Source organism: Miniopterus schreibersii (assembly GCF_964146895.1).
Source record: "Miniopterus schreibersii genome assembly, chromosome: 10".
NCBI lineage: Eukaryota > Metazoa > Chordata > Mammalia > Chiroptera > Miniopteridae > Miniopterus > Miniopterus schreibersii.
Window position 1 is genome coordinate 22,626,620 of NC_138110.1, and position 22,994 is coordinate 22,649,613.

General features: G+C 50.8%; 1 protein-coding gene across 3 annotated transcripts in view; it reads left to right on the plus strand.

Moving 5' to 3' along the window:
- Positions 1 to 3,786: 3,786 nt before the first annotated feature.
- The window catches only part of ST8SIA5 (ST8 alpha-N-acetyl-neuraminide alpha-2,8-sialyltransferase 5), a 42,428-nt gene continuing 23,220 nt past the window's right edge, over positions 3,787 to 22,994 (plus strand). Inside the window, exons 1-2 of one of the 3 annotated variants that reach the window (XM_081150195.1) lie at positions 3,972 to 4,400; positions 13,504 to 13,611. In XM_081150195.1, the coding sequence (XP_081006321.1) occupies positions 4,270 to 4,400; positions 13,504 to 13,611 (239 nt within the window). In that variant the 5' untranslated portion in view covers positions 3,972 to 4,269. Of the gene's footprint in view, positions 4,401 to 13,503; positions 13,612 to 22,994 lie in introns of all 3 variants that reach the window. The other 2 variants (XM_081150196.1, XM_081150197.1) reach the window with 2 other exon arrangements.

Consider the following 22,994-nt stretch of genomic DNA (forward strand, 5'->3'; position numbering starts at 1 on the left):
CGGCAACAACTCCTGGTGTCCATCAACAGTAGAAGGGATAAATAGGTTATGTGTGGTCCAATAGTGGCATGCTATGCAGGGGTGGGGAATGTCTGGCCCCGGGGCTGTATACGCCTGGGAAATCATTTGGTCTGGCCACGCCAAGGCCTCACCAAAGAAAAGCAGTTCCAACTTTCACATTAGGGGTGAGTTAATTAAGTGTTTGACCAAATATAGCAGGCTAATTTTTAAGTTGATATTTTTTATGGCCCGTGAATGATGTTATAGATATCCAAATGGCCCTTGGCAGAAAAAAGGTTCCCCACCCCAACAGCAATAAGATCGAACAAAATTTAACCATATCTATGAAGTATCTAAACTATAACACACAAGCTAGTATTCTGTGTCTATGAAACAAAGTACCACAAACTATAAACTTAGGGGTGAAAACAAAACATACCAGCTCACAGGTGTGTAAGTCCTAAATCTGGGCACGATGTAGCTGGGTTCTCTGCTGAGGGCCTCGCAGGCTGAAGTTAAGGTGTAGGCAGCTGGAGCTCAGGATCCTCTCAAAATATGAAACGTCCAAACCGGTAGAGAATTTTTATGAGTTTATTTGAGTCAAACTGACAATAATTTCTGGGAAGCAAAATGCTCCAGAGAATGGCAGTTTTACAGCTTATGTTATATATTAGAATCAAAGAAGAAGATGTAAGGGGGTTACATGAAATCCGTTGGTTGTAGATTAGGGAGGCAGGAGAAAACAAAGGGGGAAATCTCTGAGACTGGGTAAAGAGTAAAACGGAGAGATAAATACTTCTCTTACATTGGTGGGTATAGGATGGTTAACAATTAATGTTTACAGCACACGGAGATGGGATTTGGGGGAACAAGATGACTAAGAGGGGTTCTGTGGCCTCTCTGGATGGTGGGCATGCCCTGAAGGGTCTGGAAAAGGAAATTACTCTGACGTTCCAAAGGTCTGCTGTCTTAGGTGCAAAAACTCAATAGACAGGCTCAGTTAAAATAAAGATTGACCTTTGTCAAGGAAGCAATAGGCCTAGGCCGTGACTGCTCACTTTTAGTTAGGAATTTTTATGTCCAGACCATCCTATGTGGTTCCTTTTGGTCTTGGTCTCTGTAATGTTGCCCCGCAGGCCTCCCCTGAGCTTGTCAGGTTCAGTATGTGGCCCCCTTTTTCATCCACGATCCTTTTCCAAGTTCATTCAGGTTGTTAGTGGAATTCAGGGTCTTTTTTGTGATTGGAGGACTGGCTCTCATTTCCTTGCTGGCTGTGAGCCAGGGGCTGATCTAGGCTCCTGGGGGTTGGCACATCTCTTCCCATGTGGACCCCTCTGTCTTTGAAGCCAACAATGAAGAGCTTCCCTCATGTCCATCCCTCTCATACTTCAAAGCTCTTTTGCCAGGAAAAGCCCAGGGCTCATGTGATCAGGCCCACATGAGAATCTCCTTAAAAACCGGGCCTTAATTACATCTGCAAAATGCCTTTACTTTACAGCAGCACCTAGATTAATGTTCCATTGACTAACTTTGAGAAAATATGTGTACAAGAGCGGCTGATGAAATTTTGGGGCCCATCTTAGAACTCTTGCCTACCACGCACAACATGTGGATGAATCTCATGATCAATGGTGAACAAAATAAGTCAGGCACGAAAGTATATATAATGTATGATTCCAGTTGTATAAAATGCAAGAACAAGCAGGAAGCGCTGATCCTTGGAGTTAGAAGTCAAATAGTGGCTACTCTTGAGTCCATGGTAACTGGAAAAGGAAAGGAGGGAGGTTGGGGGGGGGGGAACTGATATTTTTGTTTCTTGGTCTTTGCCCTGGTTATATGGGAGTGTGCAGCTTATGAAAACACAGATAGTTGTACATTTTTAGAATAATCTGGATTGATTACTTTAACATAGATTTTTTTCAAGGAAGTATGCATCTGAAGACAACTATCAGAGTGGGTAGCTGATGGGGTGGAGAATAAGTTGGGAAAAAAAGAACCAAGGATACATTGCCTGGAGTGATGATGATGGTGCCTCATGAACTCTGCAGGGGAGGGCTGGCTAGGTAAAAAATCGGAACTCTGTCAACTTGGACCTGTGTGTGGAACCTGCCACATAATCTGTGTGGCCCAGTGCAAAGTGAAGTGCAGGGCCTCCTTGTTCAAAACTTATGAACTGGAAGAGTGGAACATTAAGCCAAGCATGGGGGGTAAGAGTAGGCACTGGTCCTACTACCATGAAGCCAGCCCTGCCTGTATGTATGGGAGGAAGAGCCACATCTCTGATTCCAAAGATTTCTTGCTACTTTGAGCAAATAGAGCTTTGATCCTTTCCACTGTAAATGGGTCAGCCAGAGGCTAGGAGGTGCTAATTAATTGATATGTGCAAGAGCAAGTACTTTAAAAAAAAAAAAATTAGGATTTAAGCTTTATTGATTTGAGAGCGAGCGAGAGAGAGAGCAAGCACCTCCCTTACATGCCCCTACTGGGGTTTGAAACCACAACCTGTGTATGTGCCACTTTTTGGTGTATGGGAGGATTCTCCAGCCAACTGAGCCACATGGACCAGGGCAAGAACAAGCACTTTTTGATGTGTAGGACGCCAAAAAAATATCAGGTTTATTATAATAGTGGACCATCTAAATGTTTGTGTGTTATTTCTTCGATTGGTTAAAAACCCTATCCACGAGCTCCCAGGGCATTTTATTTGATACGTAAACTCTTTATAGATAGCACAAGGTTCATTTCTACCTTGTGAATTCACACGAATGGCAAGTTATGGGTGGGTCTCTAACCGTGAGATTTAACCGTGCCTTTTCTCGGTCTTCCCAATTCAAAGAGGAAACTTGAATGTCAAGGCCGGCGCATTGGAGTCTGGGCACTTCTCCACCGAAGTTCTTTTTCTTGCCGCTGCTGGAGTTTCCGTCCAGTTCAGAGTTGAATCCCCGACTTGACTCTGGAACCTCCCTCAGCGGCGGAGGGTCCTGGGAGGCCCTGGGAGGGGGCGCCCTGGAATCATCCAGCGAGGGCTCAGAGGCGACGCCGCGGGCACGTGACTCCCCGGCGCCGGGAGACTGCGGTGTCAGTATGACAGGGCTGTCGCCTGGCACGGGGCGGGGTGGGGGGGGGGGGAGGAAAAGGGAGCGCATTTAGGGGTTAGGATTTCTGAAGAGGCACGACTTGGCGCTGCATGTCTGTGTTTATTTTCCCTGGTGTTCCCTCTTGAAGCACAAACCTTTCTACTTCGTGACTTACTAAAGCTTCGGGAGACTGTGGTACTCGAAGGCGGCCAGCTGCCCGCCCTAAGATTTACGAGTGGTTCCAGGGATGAGACAAGGTCCCAGTGTCTCGGTGACAACAAGGTCTTTGACGAACAGCCAAGAGCTGCCGCTGGGAAGGGAGAGGAGGCCGAGAGCCCCTGAATTTCCTCCCGGTAGGAGTTAGGCGCCCGGGGCCATCAGCATGCAGGAGCCGCGCGCCGTCCTTGAAGGGCTGCCCGGCTGACCTTGCTCCGCGTACTCCGGAGAAATCTCCCCGAGAGCGCGAGGACGCGGCCGCGGCGGTGACTCAGTGCCCAGCGCGCAGCATGCAAATGTTCCCCTCCAGCAAGCCCAGCTCTGCAGCCGCGGCTTCCCTTTTCTGCCCCGTTTCTTAATTCCACGATTCAAACCCTGCGCTTTCCGTCCCGCCCCTCCCCCTCCCCACCGCCCGCCAGCCAGACCGTCCGGGTGCCTTGTCCCCACCTCTCAGCCGCAGAACTGAAGGCCAATCTTCGCGCTCTCTCGCGGTGGCGCGGGGATCGGGGGTGGCCCGCGGGCGCAGGGCACCGCTCCCGGCGCCCGCGATCCCGGGCCCGACCAGAGGGGGCGGCGCGCCGAGCTCCGGGGCGCACTGGCGGACGGCGCCCGGCCGCGTTCCTCATTGGCCGCCACCTCCCCGGGAGGGGCCGTCGGGCGCTTGGGGCACCTGGCGTTGCCCCTTGCGGGGAAATCGGCGGATGCCCGGCACTGGCGCTTGGAGGTGAAAGCATAGGAGGGAAGGCCCGGGGCCGCAGCCGAGCTCCCTGCAGCCAGCCCTGCCCTACCCGTCACCCCGGAGCCGACGATGCTCGGATGCCTGCTACGCTGGCTGCACCGGCCGGAAACTTTGCCCCAAGTCTCCACCCGCCTGACCGCCTAGTCGGTAGTGTGTTCCCCGGGGCCCCGGAGCCCCGCGAGTAATTGCGAGGACCCCCGGGAGTCCACGCCCCGCCGCGCGCGAGCAGCCGCCAGGATGCGCTACGCGGACCCCTCGGCGAGCAGGGATTTGTTGGGGAACCGAACTTTGCTCTTCATCTTCATCTGCGCCTTCGCCTTGGTGACTTTGCTGCAACAGATCTTGTATGGCAGGAACTACATCAAGAGGTGAGAAAGTCTGAGCGCGGGTGGGAGGGCTCGGAGCTCGCGGGCGAGCCCCAGGCGCCTGCAGCGCCCGCCGGGCGTCCCTGGGGTGAGTGAGCGTGGGGTCTGCGCTGAGGGCCCCGGACCACCGCCGCGTTAAGTTTGGGTCACGGCGGTGGTGCTGCGTAGCGCGTCTCTCCTCCCAGCCAGAAGAGAGCGCCTGCCCAGCGCGGGCCCACAGGGGCCCAACAACTTTGTTCTCGTGAAAAATGGGGGACACGTTAGAATTCTGAGTGGCCACGCTGCCAGTAAATCCATCTGAATGCCCGAACGACCGCAGAGGCCAGATTGGTGTCCCCCAAATCTACAGCGCCATGGACATTTAGTTGGAGGGGAGGCTCCCCGGAGTGGGAGACTCAAAACCAGAGTGGATTACCTTGCGAGAACTGAGCTTGTGTGGGCCCTTGGGAGAAACAGCATATCCCTCCCTCCCCCAGGAACGTCGGGTTAGGTGGGGAGTGATAGTGGGCTGAGCCAAGGCGACAGGGATAGTGAACTTATAAACCTCGGGGGTATGTGAAATTCACAACCGGATCCCTTCTGAAACAGATGGTCCTTTCTGATCCTTATGCAGAAGGTCAGAGCTGCAGACGAAGTTAACTCTCCCTTCTTTGGGCTCTGCTCCCACCCCACCCCACCCCACCCCACCCTACACACCAGCAAACTCCATTAAGAGAAAGAGCAGAAGGAGTTGTGATTCAAAAACTGGGGCCCGGCCTCAGCCCCTCTGCCCGCTCTGCTGGCTGAGGAGAAGGGCTTCAGGTTACTCTGCCTGATTTCAGGGCCTGGGAAGAGCTCGGCCCTAGGGATAGATCTGCTCAGATCAGAACCTCTTTTGCAAAAAGCCCACCTCTCTTTTCTGCTGGAGGTTTTTTCTTTGCTGTCAGTGTCTCCTTGCTCTCACTGTCCCTCCCCTGGGCTGATAGAAAACAAATGCCTCTCTAGCTATGTAAACATCTCATCTCTTCTCTAAACTTCCAAATAATAAAATGGTTGTTCTCTTTCATCCTTTGGGTTTCACATCAGTCATTTGTGCCCCCCAATCTGGGCTGCACTGGGAGCGGAGAGTGAGGATTGCCGCTGGGTCTGGTGCTCATAGCAGGAAAGCCCGCAGGCCATCTCCCCCTTCCATGTGTCAAGGGTGGGGAATGTGAGGCCCCTTGTCCACGACATTGGCTTCCAGAATGCCACTGTTCCTGACTGTCCCAGGGAGTGTTTCGTGCTGGAAGGCAGTTGATGAGCATGGTTCTGGTGGCTTTAAAGGACATTCTCAGAGAATCTCCTGGCTTGCTGGAGCCCATTGGGCCTGCTTCCTGGCTTGGTTACTGTCCCCCCGCCATGTCCCTATGCAAGGACAGCTGGGCCCCAAATGCCCTGCTGCAGCCCTCCCCTGCTGCACTTGTTCCTCAGCAGGGTGGCTCTGGGTTCCTGCCCCCTGCTGGCACCTACCTAGAACTGCAGAGGCTGCAGGGACCGTGCTGCCTTGTCAAAGTGGGAGAATATCAGTGACGATGGCAAATGCCAGCTCAACTACTATTGCTTGCTTTGGCAAGCCCTCCCTGGTCCTGGGTGGGCGGGCTAGCTGCCCCGAGTTCAGCAGGCATACCAGTTGCTTCCCATCCTCCCTCATACAGAGACCCTGGACTCTTAAGTCTCAGATGCCACCTCACCCCAGCCTTACTCCAGGGACCTGGTTATCCATTCAAGCAAGCAAAACTTGTATAGGCCTGATTCTGGAAGGGTGCCAGAATGATGTGGTCCTGGTGTTCAGGGGGACTGAATTCTGTTTGGGGGAACAAAATGACCACAAATGAAATAGTTATGAAGTAAGTATTAAAATGTCTGAGGAGGGAGGCACCATTGGACTGAAGTAGTTAGGGAAGGCTTCCTGGAGGAGGTGGAAACTGAGTGGGCCATTGAAGGAAGGAGATTTGGGTAGGTAGAAGGGAGAAGCACATCCAGAACTAAAGAAGGCAGCAGCAAAGGTGCAGAGATGTGGCACCACCTCTTCTCACCTTTCCCATGTCTGACCCTACCCACACTGCAGCACTTGGCCTAACCATTGATTAGCTCTTCAGGGAGCCACCCTGACCCTGAATCAGGTTCTTTTGCTAACTTCTTAAGTTGGATGCCTATCTCTTTAATTTCCAGTCTTTATTATTTTCTAATGTAAACTTTTAAGTTATACAATTTCCTCTAAATACTTTTCTAGTTATAGTCCTTATGTTTTGGGATGATGATGATGATGATGATAACAACTCAGAATTGTATTGCATTACTGTGTGCCAGGCCCTGGTACAAGTGCTTTGTATATTATCATACTGAATCCTAATAGGTAATAGATACTATTACTGTTCTCATTTTATACACGAGGAAACTAAGGCACAGTGAGGTTAAGTAATTGTCCAAGATCATACACATAGTAACTACCAGAAGCACTTTCATGATTTTGAATTCCAAGTATTTTCTAATTTCTTTTTCTTTTTTTTAAATATATCTTTATTGATTTCAGAGAGAGGAAGGGAGAGGGAGAGAGAGAGACAGAAACATCAATGATGAGAGAGTCATTGATCGGCCACTCCCACACGCCCCCAACTGGGGTCGGAGCCCGCAGCCTGGGCATGTGCCCCGACCGGGAATTGAACCATGGTCTCCTGGATCCTAGGTCGATGCTCAACCACTGAGCCACACCCGGCCAGGCTCTAATTTCTATTATCATTTTTTTTCACTCATAAATTTAGAAATGTTCTAAAATTTCCAAATACTTTCATTTTTTACTTATCTTTTTGAATTTTGATCTCAAATACATTGTGGTAGGACAACATGGTATTTATGATGCTGATTCTTTGACGTTTGTTGAGATTTGCTTTGTGGTTGATTTTTGTAGGTATTATGTGTGTACTTAAAAAAGTGTGATTCTCTCATTATTAAGTGCAGTATTCTTATATGTCTGTTCAATCAAGTAGTTTTGTGTTTTTCAGTCTTCTGTATCCTTATTGGCGGTTTTTTGTTGTTCTGCTTGCTCTATCAATTTCTAAAAGATGTGTGATGAAATTTTCCTCTGTGATAGTGGGTTTACCAGTTTCTCCTATCAACTTTTACCTTATACATATTGGAACAATATTAGCAGATGCGTACTAGTTTAGATATATCATCTTCCTAATGAACTGAATCTTCTATTATGATGTAGTGACTTTATTTCTAGTAATGCTTTGAGACGTTTTGTCTGATATAATATAGCAAGACAGCTTCCATTTGGCTAGTGCTTGCTTGTTATAATAATATAATGCCCATTAAAAGAGAAGCATGAATTATGGGGATTGGCAGATGCCCCTAAGGCAGCTACTTACTGGCTTTAGAACTCATCTACTACTTCTTTCCTTGCCAGATCATTCAGCCATTTAAGAAGGCATTTTATACACATTTTGTTATTTTAGTGGGTTTTTGTGTGTGGGAGATGTTGCAGAGGGCGTCCCCCAGAAAGCAGACTCTAAACCAGAGATTAGAGCGCAGCATGTTTAGTATGATGTGTTCTTGGATCCACATGTGAAGAAGAGAGGCTGAGCAGAGGGAGAAACTGAGCTGCTGTGCAGTCCCAGAGAAGGCCCTGGTCACCCCCATAGGGACCCTGGAGAGTTGCCTCAGGGGTGAGGAGGCCGGGCCTTTATGTGTTGAGTTTTCAGTCATTGGATGTGGGGTGCCTCTGGAGGAGGGCGTGACCTTGGCAAGTTGACTTTCCTCACATGAGATGATTCCCAGAGGGGCCAAGAGCTGGGGGCTGCCATCTCCCCACACCCCCAGCAGGTGAGGAAAAAAGACCTTCATTCCTGAAGGGGCACCTGCCACAGAGGGTTTTTCCATCTGCCATTTTGCCAAAAATGGAAGCCCTTGAATGTCTCCATTCCCTCCCTCCTCCCCAAACAAAAGTCTCACCCCCTGTGATCAGTCTGTACCTGAACTCCCATTCTTAAAGGAGAGCATCACTCCTGTCAGCCAGGGGTCTCTGACCCGAATCACCGCTGTCCTGACGCTGTGCCTCTACCCACCTGCTGTGCCCACTGCCGTGCCTTCCCAGCCGTCTCTCTGCCAGGCCAGATCCTGCTTCTCCTTTGGTTCCCAGCCCACTGTGTCCTTCCCCGGCTCTGAATTCATAGTTCCTGTGCTGTCTGGACTCAGCACATTCCGCCCAGCGCTGCTCTCTTGCTTTCTGTGTGACTGCGCAGGGGACAGTGGCTGAGCTGGGCCTGTTTTGTCCAGCCTTGTGCAGAGAGGACTCCCCTATATGCTGTCTTACCTCCAGCCTTTTTCTCTCCTGCACCTCGGGGGTGTCGATCTGGGCTGCCTGCATGTGGCTGGTGCAGGCCTGAGACTTGAGGATAAGAAACTGGGTCAAGGAAAAGTACAGCCTGACTTTGTGCTGTATCCAAAGTGTATATTCAAAGTGCTGTCACCGCTGAGCCAACTGTCCCCCCACCCCGGGACAGAGACTTTGGTTCCACTGCCCTGAGAAACAGGCACAGCCCCAGGAGATGGGGACCATAGGACAGAGGACTGATGCGGGGCTGGGACTCGGCTGAGGAAGCAAGGCACCAAGGGGACAAAATTTAAGGTGGCTCCCTCTTGGGTGTCGATCCTGTACTTGCACAAGACTGAGAGTGGGGCTGCCCTCAATTTTGGGCCCTGGGCGCCGTGCTTGCCTCATTCTTGTCCTGGCCCTGGCCTGCTGTGTCCCCAGCCTGCACAACATGGTAGATATTACCTTTCTGTCCCTTCCCTGAATGTCCCCCAGAGACACAGTGCTGCCCTATCTCTCTGCTCCCTTGCCCATTTCTCTCTCTAGTCTTTTTGACATTTGCACTTCCTGGACATTTTTACCTCTTAAAGGATCTAGCTTCTCCTCTTTGACTTACCCAGGTCCACTCACTTCTCATCTAATAATCTCTCACCCAATAATTCTGTAATTTAGCTTTTAACCTTATGTGTAGGGATCCTCTCACACACATACTCACATACAGGTGATGGATTTATCCCATAGTAATATTAATTATTAACACTCTGACCTAAGGAGATAATTCTGAATGAGGTTTATTACATTTAATCTTCACAATTATCCTGTTCAACAGATACAATGATCCTCATTTAATACTCAGAGATGGTAACTTGTATGAGATCACACAGCTTGTAAGACCCTTGTAAGAGATGCTTTACTCGTTTCTGAATTCCCAGGACCTAGCAAAGTGCCTGACATTAGTTGTTGGATGAATGGATGCATACAAAGGAAGCCCCAAAGCTTTTTTCTAACCACTAAGGAACATCCCTTACATACCCATTTAGCTTTGTGTCAGGGAAGAGAGGATGCTACTGAAGAATTATTAGGTGTGATTCATGTCTTTAAGGAACTTCCAGAACACTGAAAGAGACACACATGAAAAATGCATTATGCAGGGGCTGGGGTAGCAAGGTGGACCCAGAGCCATGCCTGGAGCTTGTCTGGTTTCTCTCTCTGGACCCCTTGCATGGCTGGGTGCCCTCGTGTGCCCCCTCTCCTGCCCCAGCCTTGACACTGCCAGCACTTGGACTCCCCCAGACCCTTCCCCAGCCACTTCTTACCCAGGGGCCTCTGCAGAACCATGGTCAGCCTTAGAACCTGGGAGGCTTCGTCTGCTCACCAGCACCCTGGGTCCCTGGCCTGGGGACTCTCTGTCGCCTGTAGATCCTCCACCCACTCCAGTGCCTGCCACTTGCTCGGCCCCTCTCCTCCTTTCCCCTCTGTGGGTGGAGAGCGAGGGCACCAGCCTGACGCATGCCCCCCATTTCTCTCCTCCCTCAGGATGCTCTCACCTGCAGCATCTTTTCTGTTGACTCAAATAAAGGGCACAGGTGAAGCTGGGAGGTAAACCCACTTTCCTTTCCCCCTTTTCTGGGGGGAATGTTAGCATCTGGAGCTTCACTGGGAAATAATGTGAGTGCCTAGTGAGTCAGAGTGAGGACAGGCGAGGGGGATGTGGAACTGGTAATTGTGCCCATTCATCCCTCTGAAAAGACTTCCCAGCTGGCAGGCGTTTCCGCTTTGAGCTGGGTGGGAAGGTCGCAGCACCTTCTCTGAGAGGTGTCTCCTGACCACACACCCAGCTCCTTACATGGACCTGGGGAGGGCAGAGGACCGTGGGAGGTGGAGGAGAGCAGTCTGGGCGCCCCAGGAAGGGCCCAGCACTCAGACTCCCGGGTGCCCCAGCCGAGTTCTCTGCTCCTCAGAAGATGGGGCCCACCTCCCTCCTAGGTGCCTCTGAGGGACCACAGAAAGCTGGTGCTGCTTCTCTGAACTGATGCCACATCACCTGCCACCTGCCTCTGACTCACGAAGCTCCAACTGCACGGACCACCTTGCCAGTCCCAGAATAAGCCATGCACTGTCCCCAGGGCCATTGCTGGGACTAGTCTTCTCCTGGGGGCGTCCTTCCCCAGCACCCACCTGCTCCCTCACCACCCACTTCATGTCCTGCTCGGATGTCACCTCCTCAGGAAGAGGACCACCCTATGTGGAATAGCACCCCTTGCCCACCCCAAACCCCTGAGCCCCTTGCCTCCCATTTCTTCTTTCCACAGCATTTCCCACCATCTGACCCATGACATATTGCGTTGCCTGCTGGTTTATTGTTGATGCATCTGTGTCCCTCTGATAGAAATTAAGTGTCACGAGGGCAGGGCTCTTGTTAGTTTGTTCCCTGTTGAACCCCAGCCCCCAGCCTGGCATGGCCATGCGATAAATATGGAATAATACAACAACATAAATATTTGATATGTATACATATATAATAAAATAAAAATAGCACGAATGAATAAAGGAAAGATATTCTCAGTCAGCTGTGAGGTACAATGCAAGCGATTTGCTGATTAATAATAGAAGAGTGTTTATGCATTTTATTTCACCAGCTCGCTTTGAAAGAAATGGCTCGTTGCCTCATTTTCTTTTGATTAAGAGAAAGACTAAGCCTTCCCCACCAGCTGGTGGGAAATTTAGTCTATCATTACTGAGGAACCTTCCCTCCACCACCCCTCAGGGTCATGTGAAGGTCATGGAGACTCCCGAAGAACAAAGATGAGGGGACTCCCCAGGCTACCCCAACCTCAGCCAGTCTGCTCACTGTTCCCTGGAGGCTTCTAGGCCCTGGGTCCAGCTTCCTGAAGCCCCTAAGCATCAGTCTTTTGGGGTTCTGCTGTCCATTTAAAGGGAGACCTAAGGGAGAAACCCTAAGCCATGGTAGCGGAGGGAGCTTCCTGGGCTAGAGGAATTTTCTGCTCAGCTGTGGTCTCATCATTTCCACTCAGCCCACCCTAAGCCCCAAGGCCCTAGAATGTCCTAGCACAACTTCTTTCAGACCCCGCACCTCACATGGCCCCAGAGCACAAAAGAAAGCCAAGCTGCCTTCTTGCAACGGGGGAGGGAAAATACAATGAATAGTGCACTAGATTATCCTCCCAGGAAAGTTAAGTACTGATGTTTTGTGAATGATTTTCTTCTTTTATTATTATTTTTTCCAAATAGAGCTACCTCAAGGTTATCCTTGTAATCATAGCAGCTCGGTCATTTGCATGCCTATTGTATGCTGTGTGGAGTGGGAGGGAAAGGGGCTGCACAAAGGCCCTCTGGGCTTCCTCTGTGGGCGCCTTTGGCAAGGGTGAGCATGTCTATTGTGCATGAGGCTGGAGGCTGAGGTCACTGACCCAGCCCCTAGGAGGGAAGACTCCAAGGTGTGCTGTGTGCAACTGACTCCTGGGACAGGAGCCAGAACTTTGGTAGCCAGAGAACTGGACTGGGAGTCAGGACTCCTGGTTTCCAGGCCTCCGGCTGGCTTAGAGGTCACTTCCCACTGAATGCCTCAGTTTCCTCAGCTGTGATGGATGAGGCCCACTTTATTTCCCCTTCGGACTAAGGTCAGGCTCCAGCAAGGTGATGTAAGCAGGGGGTCGCCAGTGTGGATCCCAGGCTGCAAGGAGTATTTAGCTTGCAGTGTTTCAAGTTTGAATGAATGATCAGGGTTGGAAATTTGGGATAGTAAAAGTCTGTGGATTTTCAGCATCTTTTGGGAAACTGACCACAGTGGCATTTTGTGGTGGGGGCCTGTCCTCCCATATGGCAGCAGGGGAACTGCAGCTCAGGCACCTACCCTGGCAGGCAGAGCACACACCCTCACTTCTTCCACTTCCCTCATTCCCTTTATGATCCCCGGAGGCCTGACTTTGCTCCCTGGTGGAAGTGAAATACTTTGTGGGAACATAAAGTATTAATGCCTGGTTGGATTTTTATTGGATGTGATAGCCAGGGTGTGTTATAGTCTAAATGGTCCAAGGAGAGCAAAGGTGATGAGTTGTTAAGGGAAAGTGAGCGTATTATGGGACTGTCCCTAACTTCCTGAGTGGTGCAAGGCGAACAGATTTGCTTCTCATGGACAGTCAGGATTCCACTCTCTCGGTCGAAGGCAATTACCCATCTGCTTTTCATCTCTCCAAATGTTGTCGCTAGCCCCTGTCTATCCCGGTCTCCAAGACCATGTCCTTATTTATTCCTGTGCTATCATTTCAACCAGGTTTGGGGAGGGAGCACAGATAACCTTGTTTCGAATCCATTGTCTTAAACCAGGAGCAGTGTCCTTTTGCATTGGAAACCTAGATTTCATTAAAAGCTTTGCAGCGTCGTCTCTGAGGACAGTGCTGGTGATCGGGAGCTTTTCTGGTATAAGTCTCTAGAGGCAGGAACTGAGGGACACACCACATGGGGGATAGAAGGGCACTGTGACCCTGATCTGGCTACGCCTCAGCTTCCCTGAGTGTGCAATGTGTAACCTCAGCTCTGCCAGTAAAGGTGCAATGAAAGGATGGGTGTAGAAGAGTAGAGAACTCTGTAAAGGTTTATTATCATCTCATGGTTGGACATCACCCTCATCTCCACTACGTGTGTGATCAAGGCAATGTGTCACTTGGCACACACAGCAGTATGTGGCTCTCTAATAGACAGGCTTAACCCAGCACATGAGCGTGAGTACCGACTGCCTCGTTCTCTTGCCAGAGGCCTCCAGGTTGGTTGGCAGAATGGCGACCATCTGGCCAATTGGACGGGGCTCTTTAATGTCACGGACGACCCAGAGTCACCCAGCGGCAGTGACTCCAGCTCCAGGTACAGACCCCGGCGAATAACCAGGGAGGGGGAAGCCTGTCCTGGGGTGACTGTGCAGCCCCCGTCCCGTGGCCCACCCCCAGAGCTGCCCTCAGGGAATAAGCCAGAAAATGAAGCTCATTGCATTTTGGGATCCTGACTTGTCTCCTTTGACATGAGGAGTGAGGGCTAGGACCCACCCAAAACAAAGTAGGGACTCACCGGCCCCCCTCTGTTAGAGATGGGCTGAGGGGGGGTATCCTGGGTCTCAGGCCTCCATTTGGGGTGGGGGCATCCATTCTGTGCCTGCTGCAAGGATTTTGAATATCAGCCTGGAAGTGTGTATAGGTGTGTGTGTGGGGTGGCATCAGGGGTGGGTGTCAGCCATGGGCTCCCTGCTCCTCTGAAATTCCACTGTGAAGGCAGTTCCTACTCTGCCCACCGGTGAGGATGACCTTGGCTGGCTGGGGAAGGACCACTTTCATCAAAACAGCACTGAGATTTGACATCTTATCATCACATGGTTATTTCTTCTCAATCTGTTGTAGTTTTTGGAGCTAAAATCAGTGATTAAGGGCACTCTGCATGCTCAGCAGTGGGAGTTCAGTAATTATTTGTTGAATGAATGAAAATGGAATATTCTTAGGCAGGAGGCACTCATCTCAGGGAGGGTATTGTGGGGGATTTTTTCCAGACAAGGCAGGATGTGCTCGCTACTTGGAGCTGGGTGTGGCCAGAACCTCCCAGCTATGGGTTTCCAGGGGCTGATTAAATTGTTTTGTTTCTCCATTTTTCCATCTCTAAGTACAGGTTAATTCTCAATCTGTTTCTCTGGGAAAGAGGCCTGAGTGTCTCTTGCTGTTAATATTGACACCAAAACATTAAACCGACCCTGCAGAGAAGTAGTATGTTTTTCAGGGCCCCCCAATACGTATGATTATGTTCAATGTTTTGTAAAGGAAAAGATATGGCTCCACTATAAAAAAACAGTTGGAGGAGGTGTCCACAGACAGCCTCAGGGTGTGGAGGTGGCTGTAGGCCATGGACTGGTATCAGGGTCTCATTCTGGCCCTTTAGGAGCTCAGTTCTTTCCAAAGTGTGTGCTGGATGCTCTGGCCAGCCTCTTGGGTCCCTGGGATGCCACCAAAGGAGAGTGAGAAGTCCAGAGTTGTCCCTTCCAAATGTTGAGGCTCCATCGTTGGCCCTTCTATTGTGTGACCTGCCCAAGCAGATGGGGGAGGGGCGTCTAGACAAGTCAGCAAGCTCTGCCTCCCCGGGAAGGAAGGGCTCAATGAAGAGCTCATCGAGAGGTTTTGGCTAGAAAATGCTAGTCAGCTGAGTAAGATGAGACAGGCTCCTGGGGGGCCATGTTGAGCAGCTTAAGTACTATTTCTAACTCCTCCGACTATGGGCAGCTTTCCTCTTTCCTCCCTCTTTCTGCAATGTTGTCTCTAATTTCTCTGCCTCTCTCGCCCCATCTGTTCTCGCCCTTTCTTTCTGCCACCCTTTCTTGGTCCACTTTTCTTACCCCGTCCCTACGTCCCTATTTCCTGCTTCTCTCCGCCACTTCCCTTCTTTCTACAACCTGTCTCCTGTCCCTCCCCTTTCTTGTCTCATCCTGTCTCAGTGCCTGGGCCAGCCCGCCCTCCCTGTGGGCTGGGCTCCCACAGGCCAGAAATCCTGACGGTGTCAGTTTGGTTTTGGAACTAAGGTGCCCTTTATTCTACGTTGTCACCAGCTGAGTCGATTTCCTTCCCGAAAGCCGCCTTTGCACCAAGACTCCCTTAGAAATGTGATGACCACGCGTCCCAAGTTTTTCTGGGACAGTTCCAACTTCAGATCCCAACTTGTGGTTGACCTCCACAGTACCCACACCTGGAGAAACCACAATACGTGGGAAGTTATGGTGAAGGCAATTAGAACTGACCAGTATATCCAGGAATTTTTATGCCAGGGTAGGAGCAGCTTGGCAGCAGGTCGGCAGGGCTTGGAACTGGGGCGCCACGGAAAGGGCTGTGTGGAGTGGAGTCACCCCAGGGCACGCCCTCTGTGCCTGCCGTGTCTGATGAGGTGGCGGCATCCTTCACCTACAGAGCAACTCCGCGCCTGCCATGCTTTGCTATGTGTAGTTGTGTGGTGTGTTGAAGTGTGGTACAACCCGTATCGTTCATCATTAACGGAGTTGGAAGGGAAGTCAGGATACAGTACCGTAAATATAACCAGAGGGTAAAGAGGGGCAAAAAAGCAAATGACTCATAAATCAGGAGCCACGAGGAGAAAGAGCAGGTCCCGGTCATCCATCTGGAAAATGGATCACAAAGAAACAGGATCACAAAGGAAATGCAGGCGAGTTAGTGCAAGTGAAGGCTCTGGCCAGGTGTTCTCGTTGGACATGAGCTGGGGAAAGTCCAGCCCGAACTGGAGAGTGAGCGAGTTATAAGACATACGTGGACATATAGCCTTATTAATTTCAAGTCTAAGCCTAAAAGTGTTGTCCAATAGCGTCTTAGGGGAAGAGCAGATGGGAATAATTTTTAATCAGCACATGCTTCTATTTAAGTTGGTGCTTTGAAGAAGCAGGAAGCTCTTCACAGTCCTCATCGTGTTCACATTATGTGCTAATGTTTCCATCTCCCCACTAGATAGCAATTGTGCCTCTCCATCTTCGAGTTTTCCCCACCCAGTATGGCATCGGCCATGCAGTAGGTGCTCAATAAATACTACTTGAATAAAAGAAGGAATTAAGCAGGGACCATAGTAAAGACTACTGGTAAGAAAGCAAACTTCAATGTCACTGTCCTTGAATTCTCCCTTAGAGATTTATTCCTTTGGATTAAACCTTGTCCTCTCCTGGCACCATCTTTGAAAATTAATCCCCAGAAAGGGAATACACTTTGGAATCATAGACCCATTCACAGTTTGGAATGATCAGAGAATTTTCTCTTGAGGAGAGCAGGTAGTAGGGTGGTCTGAGACTTCTGCTGGGCAGGGTGGGAAAAGGGAGACTGAGGTGGGGGAGGAGGGTCTAGGAGAGAGAAGGCATGAAGGCAGATTATGTACTTCTGCAATACCTGACTGAGAAACCCTCCCATCCACCCCCCCATTGGAGCTTCACATTTCTGGGACAGGTAGATGGGGAGGGGCAGGAGAAGGGAGGGAGAGTATTGTCGTCCTGGCCAGCTGAGTGCTTTGACCCCTCTGGGCTGGCTGGTTGCCTGCCTGCCCAGTGACCACTCAGAGGGTAGCAGAAGGCAGCAGTGCCTTTGGTGGTCTTGGTTCCTGCAGAGTAGGCAGCGTTGCACCCCCTGCCTCAGGACATCCCAGAAGAAAAGAGCCCCTGGTCACAGGGGCTGAGGGCAGCTGAGGCAGGAGTCCCCCAGGCACCGACTCTCAGCCTGGCCCATAGCCACAGCAAGAAGGGTTTCACTCAGCTTCCGCCACCTGCACCCTGTTCCACATCCAAGTCCTTGTCCTCCCGCCAGTATCCGCCTCCCACCCCACCTCCTCCCTGAAGCCTTCCCGATGGCCCCTTTAACTTTCTGTAAGATGTGCCTGCACAGAGGGCTATTTCTATCATTATGCACACAGAGAACTCTCTGGCCAGAGCACATAAACTCTTCCGTGTTTGCTCAGGCATTCCTCTCACCCCAAGGAGCCTCCTGCCCTGGAGATCTGGGCTGGACCCTTGTGCATGCAGAGTCTTGCGGACCCTCTGACTTCAGACCAGCCCACAGGTGACCTCGCTGGCTGCCTCATCCGCCCCTTCTGCCAGACTTTGCACAGCCCTGGCCCTCCGGGTCAGGGATTGGATGGCAGGAGGTGGTGTGCAAAGACAACTTAAGGGATATTTTCTGAGTTCTGGAGCAGAGCTGGCCAAGCCGCCACCCACCTAAACTGCCTCTTTCTGGGGCAGCATTCTCCCTGTGCAACTGGGCTTCACGTTGGGATACAGGGGCTTCCTAGTGGGAGGGTAGCACAGCCAGAAGAGAAAAGAGCAAGCCCCAAGCTGAGTGTCCAACACCTGGGCCAGAGCCCTTCTCTCAGGTGAGATCTGTGTGTGTGTGTCTAGCTTACATTGCACAATATGGGGGTTGGAATAGTCATATTTCAGGGCAGGAAGGAACTTGATGGAATTCAATGCAGCACTTTATTATGCTGTATTGAATTGTTCCCTAATTGTTTCAAGACAGTATATAATTAGGCAATAAATTATGTGGGCCAGATGGTGAGTTCTCCAAGAGCTCAGTGTAGAAGTCACTGGCACTTCCGTGGAGGGATGAGACTTAGCTTGGATCTCTATGGGCGATGCCTGTGGCCAAGCACTCCTGGGGGCTATGTGCCAGGCACCTTACTGCATTTAATCCTCACACTCAAACCTTTGGGGTGGCTACTGTCATTGCCCCTCTTACAAGTGAGGAAACTGAATCACTACTTCCAGGTGGTGGTAGGGGGGCTGGAACACACCCCGTCCAGTGTGACTCTGGGGTCCTAGTACTAACGGGCCATGCTGGACAGAGGGGTTCTTCCTTCTGGGCTGTGGATGGGTGGTCCAGGGTTGGGTTGGCTCTCCTTAGCTTTCCTTCCCAAGTCCCCTCATACTGTCTAGTCCTGCCCTCCGCCCCTGGCTGTTGGCTGTAATACAATGTCAATATTGATTTAAGTAGGTAATTATGCACATATTCCCTTCCTATAATGACTATTATCCTCAACACTTACAGGCAAGGTGATCTGTAGGGTCTCTCATCTTCCTTCTCCTGTTCCCTACTTTTTATCTTGTGTGTCACCTTAGATCCCAGTCCCTGTACTTTAGTATTTCCTGTTTATTATACAGCCCCCAAGTGCTTCCTTCCACCTATTCCTGGGAGTTGTGCCTTTCAAAGAGGAGCCTTTGGTGGCGAGGTTACCCCAAGGGAAAGAATTGTCCATAGTGGACCTCCAAATGTGGTGACAGCTGTCGGGGGCAGCAGTGGGCCTGCGCGCCTGCGCTGTGGTTGCAGGCTGGCTTAGCGTAAGCCTTTCTGGTCAGTTTCACTTCTGTGGAAAAAGACAAAAATAAATACATAAATAGAGGGACAGAGTTCTTGGGCTCCATCCAGCTGGGAAGAATTTGGAGGATCAGGTTTGGCAGAACGTTCTGGGCTGGGTGCTGGAAAAAAACGAACAAAGATGGCACTGCATCCGCCTTTCTTCCCAGGCACCTGGCGTGGGCCTCGGGGGCTGACACACGGAGGGGCTGTCTGTGTGGGCAGGGCTGTTGGCACCCTCATGCTCCTCCTGTGGTGTCATTCCATCAGCTCCCTGGGCCCCCTGAGCATTGTGGCCCTTAGATGAGTCTGAATTGAGTGTCCTGAGCAAACAACCCCTTACATGAACCTTTCTGTGCCTTAGTTTCCTCATCTATAAAACCCCCACTTCGCTCAGTCACTGGTGGATTCCCTTAGTGGTCCTCCCAGGTAGAGTCTGGCCCAAGCTTCGCCCCGACTCATGGCTGGATGGGAGATGCTTCCTCTTGGGGGAAGCTCAGATGATCACAGGTGATCAGGGCCTCGTCCCTTCCTCACCCCACAGCTCCCCAAGCCTTCCGTTACTCCCTTCAGCAGCCATCACCCATTCTCCCCCTTCTCCTTCTCCTTCATGGCTCCCATGCTTCCAGCCTCCTAGACCCTCTTTAAGAATTTTCTTTCAGTCACTTAGCAAAGTCAGGAGGCCACAGAATGGAGTGAGAATGGAAATGAATCGAGAATGGAAAGAAAAAGAGTCTGGGTCTGGCTGGGAGGACCAAGCATGCACCCAATAACCAGTTTAGGGGGTGCTCAGGAGGTAAGGCACCCGAGGCTGTCCCAGTTTTCCGCTCCGTTAGCCACACACAGCCCATACCCCCTTCATCAATGGCCATGATGGAGGGCAGAGAAGGCTGCCAAAGGAAGCCGACCTCTGGTCTGTAGGAACTGGGAAGACACAGCGAGGAAGAGTATTGTAGGCAGAGAGACTAATCCAGGCCAGAAAGAAGACCAGATCGCGTCCCTGGCACTGGATGGAGGGAGGCCTGCTGAGCAAGTCGAAGTGAGGAGACTGGTGAGAGTGAAGAGGTCACTAGGATGCAGCTCTTGGCTTGGGTGCCTGGGCAGATGGTGGTGAAACCCCCAGGAGCAGTAGGACAACGTGCTACTTGACCAGAGTGTTTAGACACCTGGAGGCTCCTGGCTGGTGAGCTAAATTTTACTAGGGGATCTTTTCAGGGCTCCCTGGCCTGCCCCCAAAATAAGGTCACCGATTATGTGCTCTTGTAGGAATGGGCTAGACAGGTGACCTGGGGCCCCCAGAACTGCTGGTTGGGTGAAGGAGGAGTGTCGCATTAGGCTTTGTCCCTGACCCCAGCTCCCACCCCATGGCAGGGATGATATTCCACTGAAGTTCACACTGGGAGCAGATTAGTCACAAGACTATCACAGGTTGTACTCAGAATATCAGACTCTTTAGCCTCAGTTCTGCTGTCTCCAAATAGCTCAGGGGATCCCTGTGGACAGATGAGGAAACTGGCTCAGACAGGGCCGTGGTTCAGGCAGGGGTCTGAGCCAGGTCTCTCCACCACCGGGAGCTGTGATCTGCATTTGTTAACAGCCGAGCCCTCTTGCCTCTCTCTGCACCTATTTGGGAAGACACTCCAGTCCTTTGAGTTGTCAGGCTGCAATTTTCAGACTCTGATTCCTGTGTGTTTGCTCTGACGGGTAGTGTGCTGTCTCGAGACTGCAGCTGTTCTGGCTCTAGAAATAGCACAGCTCACTGAAGGGGGCTCTGGGCCTTGGGGGGAGGGGGGGCTGCTCACTGAGAAAACCCCAGTGACCTGGCTGTGGCTTATCAGAGTCAGAACTTGAGTTCTGGGCTCTTGGAAGCCCAAGATTCCCTTTCTAGTGCCACCATTTACTAGCTAAATGACTGTGGGCAAGTTATTTTACCTCTTGCAGTCTGAGTCTTGGGTATAGAATGGGGAACAATGCCTGCCTCGTAGGGCAGTCAAGAGGATTAAATGAGACAAAATTAGAGTCGCGTATCAGGCTGCCACATGCAGGGTGGGCACTACAAAAGCACCCAGCCAAGGGGCCATGTGGGGCTGAAATCCGGCTCACTCTCACTTGACAAGCCATGTACCTGGTAGGTGGCTTAATTCATCTGGAGAAAAAGGTGCTTTTTCCTAATTTGTGCAGAGGTGCCATGCCCACATGGGTTTCTACCCAGTGTGGGACAAATAAACTACTCTATGGTTCCTGGAGACTCTGCACCAGGCTTGACAGGACCCCAAAGTTTCCACTGCTGAACTGGGACAGCTGCCCTGCTTCCAGGGCTGGTGGAGGCCTAATAGGTGAGCTCTTGGGCTTTTGTCCCCTTGAACGCTGTCAGGGTCTGGGGAGGAAGGGGAGTGTTAGATGGAAAGTTGAATGCAGAGGCCTCATCCAGTATCAGGCAGTAATTGCTGGGCTCAAAGTACTGTGGCCCCCCAAGGAAGACCCCATGGTCCTGACGAAGCTCTGGAGGGGGGATCAGGCTGACAGGGAAGCCCCCTGTGGGGCAGGCCCATGAGGAAAGGCTGGCAGAATGAGAGCCAGGCTGTCTGTACATTAGACCCTGGCCTGTAAACCTGGAGCCCAAGTCTGGGCAGGAGGAGGGAAATCAGGTTCAGGACCACCAAGGCTACCTCTGTCTTTGGTCTCTGCATTTGTCTGTTCACTTAGAGGAGGACATCACCTGCTGATCAGGCAGCCAGGCTGTCTAGTGTTGCCCACCAGTCTTGAGGGCACAGAGACAGGGAACAGGACAGATGCAGCCTGGCACCAGCATCGGACTTGGCTGCCGGAAGCCAAGTGGCATCTGAGATGAGCTGGCCTCCTGATCTGACCGGCTGGGACTATTTATACCAGTGAGGTGCTGAATGTGATGCCAGGGTCCCCTCCCCTTGGAGCTGCATAGAGATCATCTTTCCAGAATTGAAAGAAGAGATAGTGACTAACTCACCTTGAAAGGCTAATGGAGTTAAGAAGGTGGGAGAAACTGCTTCTCACAATCTTCTAGCAAGTTAAGGGGAAGCTACAGCTACTTCGAGGGACATTTAGGACTTAAAATAAAAAGGCGTTTACTAGTGATTCTCAATAATAAGAGTCATAACCCCATTACAGAAAAGTATTTTTAAAATCACTTATAATTTTTAAAATCACTTGGAGAAACCCACTATTAATATTTCGTTGTCCCTCCCTTTCCCCATGCATTCACATATGTACATATAATTCTTTCTGGTGATCACAGTTTTGTAGCTTGCATTTTCCACGCAATAGTATCATGTGAGCCTCTTCATATGTCATTACACAAAAAAATGTAAGCCTCATTTTTTTATGTGTGCATAATGGTCTATATCCAGACCAAACAGGGATTCCCATGGCTTCCTTCAGAAAACAGTCCTTGGGCATCCTGTCAGAAGCAGACTGGAGGTGATCTAGTGGGGTAGTGCTTCTGGCAACTTTATTTCCTCAAGTCAGTCCTCTTTAGAGATTGATGGAGCAATATAGCCCCGCTCCCAAAGTAAAACCCAGATAGGATGGAGAAGAAAGCAAGGGCTATTAGTTCCATTTTCCAGATGGGAAAATTGAGACTTTATAACCAGGCATGGAGCAATTTTGATGACTTTGACTTAGGTACCTCCTGGAGTGTTTTCAGGGCTCCTGGGAGAGTAGCTCTGAGTGTGAGAGAAGTTGATGAGGGTAGGATATGAGCTCTGTATTGGTGGGTTTGCACACAAAAAGTGCCTTCACAGGGCCTTGAGTGAGTTAGAGGCCAGTCCTGGGAGGGGCAGTCTCTCCAGAGTCAGCAAGTTCCCAGATGTCAAAGCATCAGAAATAGTTAATCCATGGAATCTGTGGTAGATATGGGTGATCAAGGACATCCCCATGTCCATGCAGAACTCAGCGTGGGCTTTATTCACGGGGTGGCAGAAGAGAGGTTTACTAATAGCAGCAGAAGGAGGATCCAGGTGGTGGAGAAACTTCCTGAGTTAATCATCCCTGACTCAGCTCTGCCATCAACCGGCTGAGAGGGTCTGACTCCCTGGGCTTCCACTCTCAGCTCTTGCCCTTTAATAGAAGGAAAAAGATGGGGGAGAGTGAACATGTCTTGGGCACTTCCTGTGTGCCTGGCACTGTGCTGTTTCCCCTGATATTGTCATCAATATCTTATCTCAACCCTGTTGCACAGGTGTTGCATTTTTTTTAATGCTGATTTTACAGATGAGGAAACTAAGGTTTAGAAAAGTGATAGGCCTAGGGAGGCCTGTGAGGGGCAGAAAAGGGATGTGAGCCCAGTTCTGAAAACATCTCTAACTGGCAGCCACTAAGCACATGGCACAGGACTATTGGGGA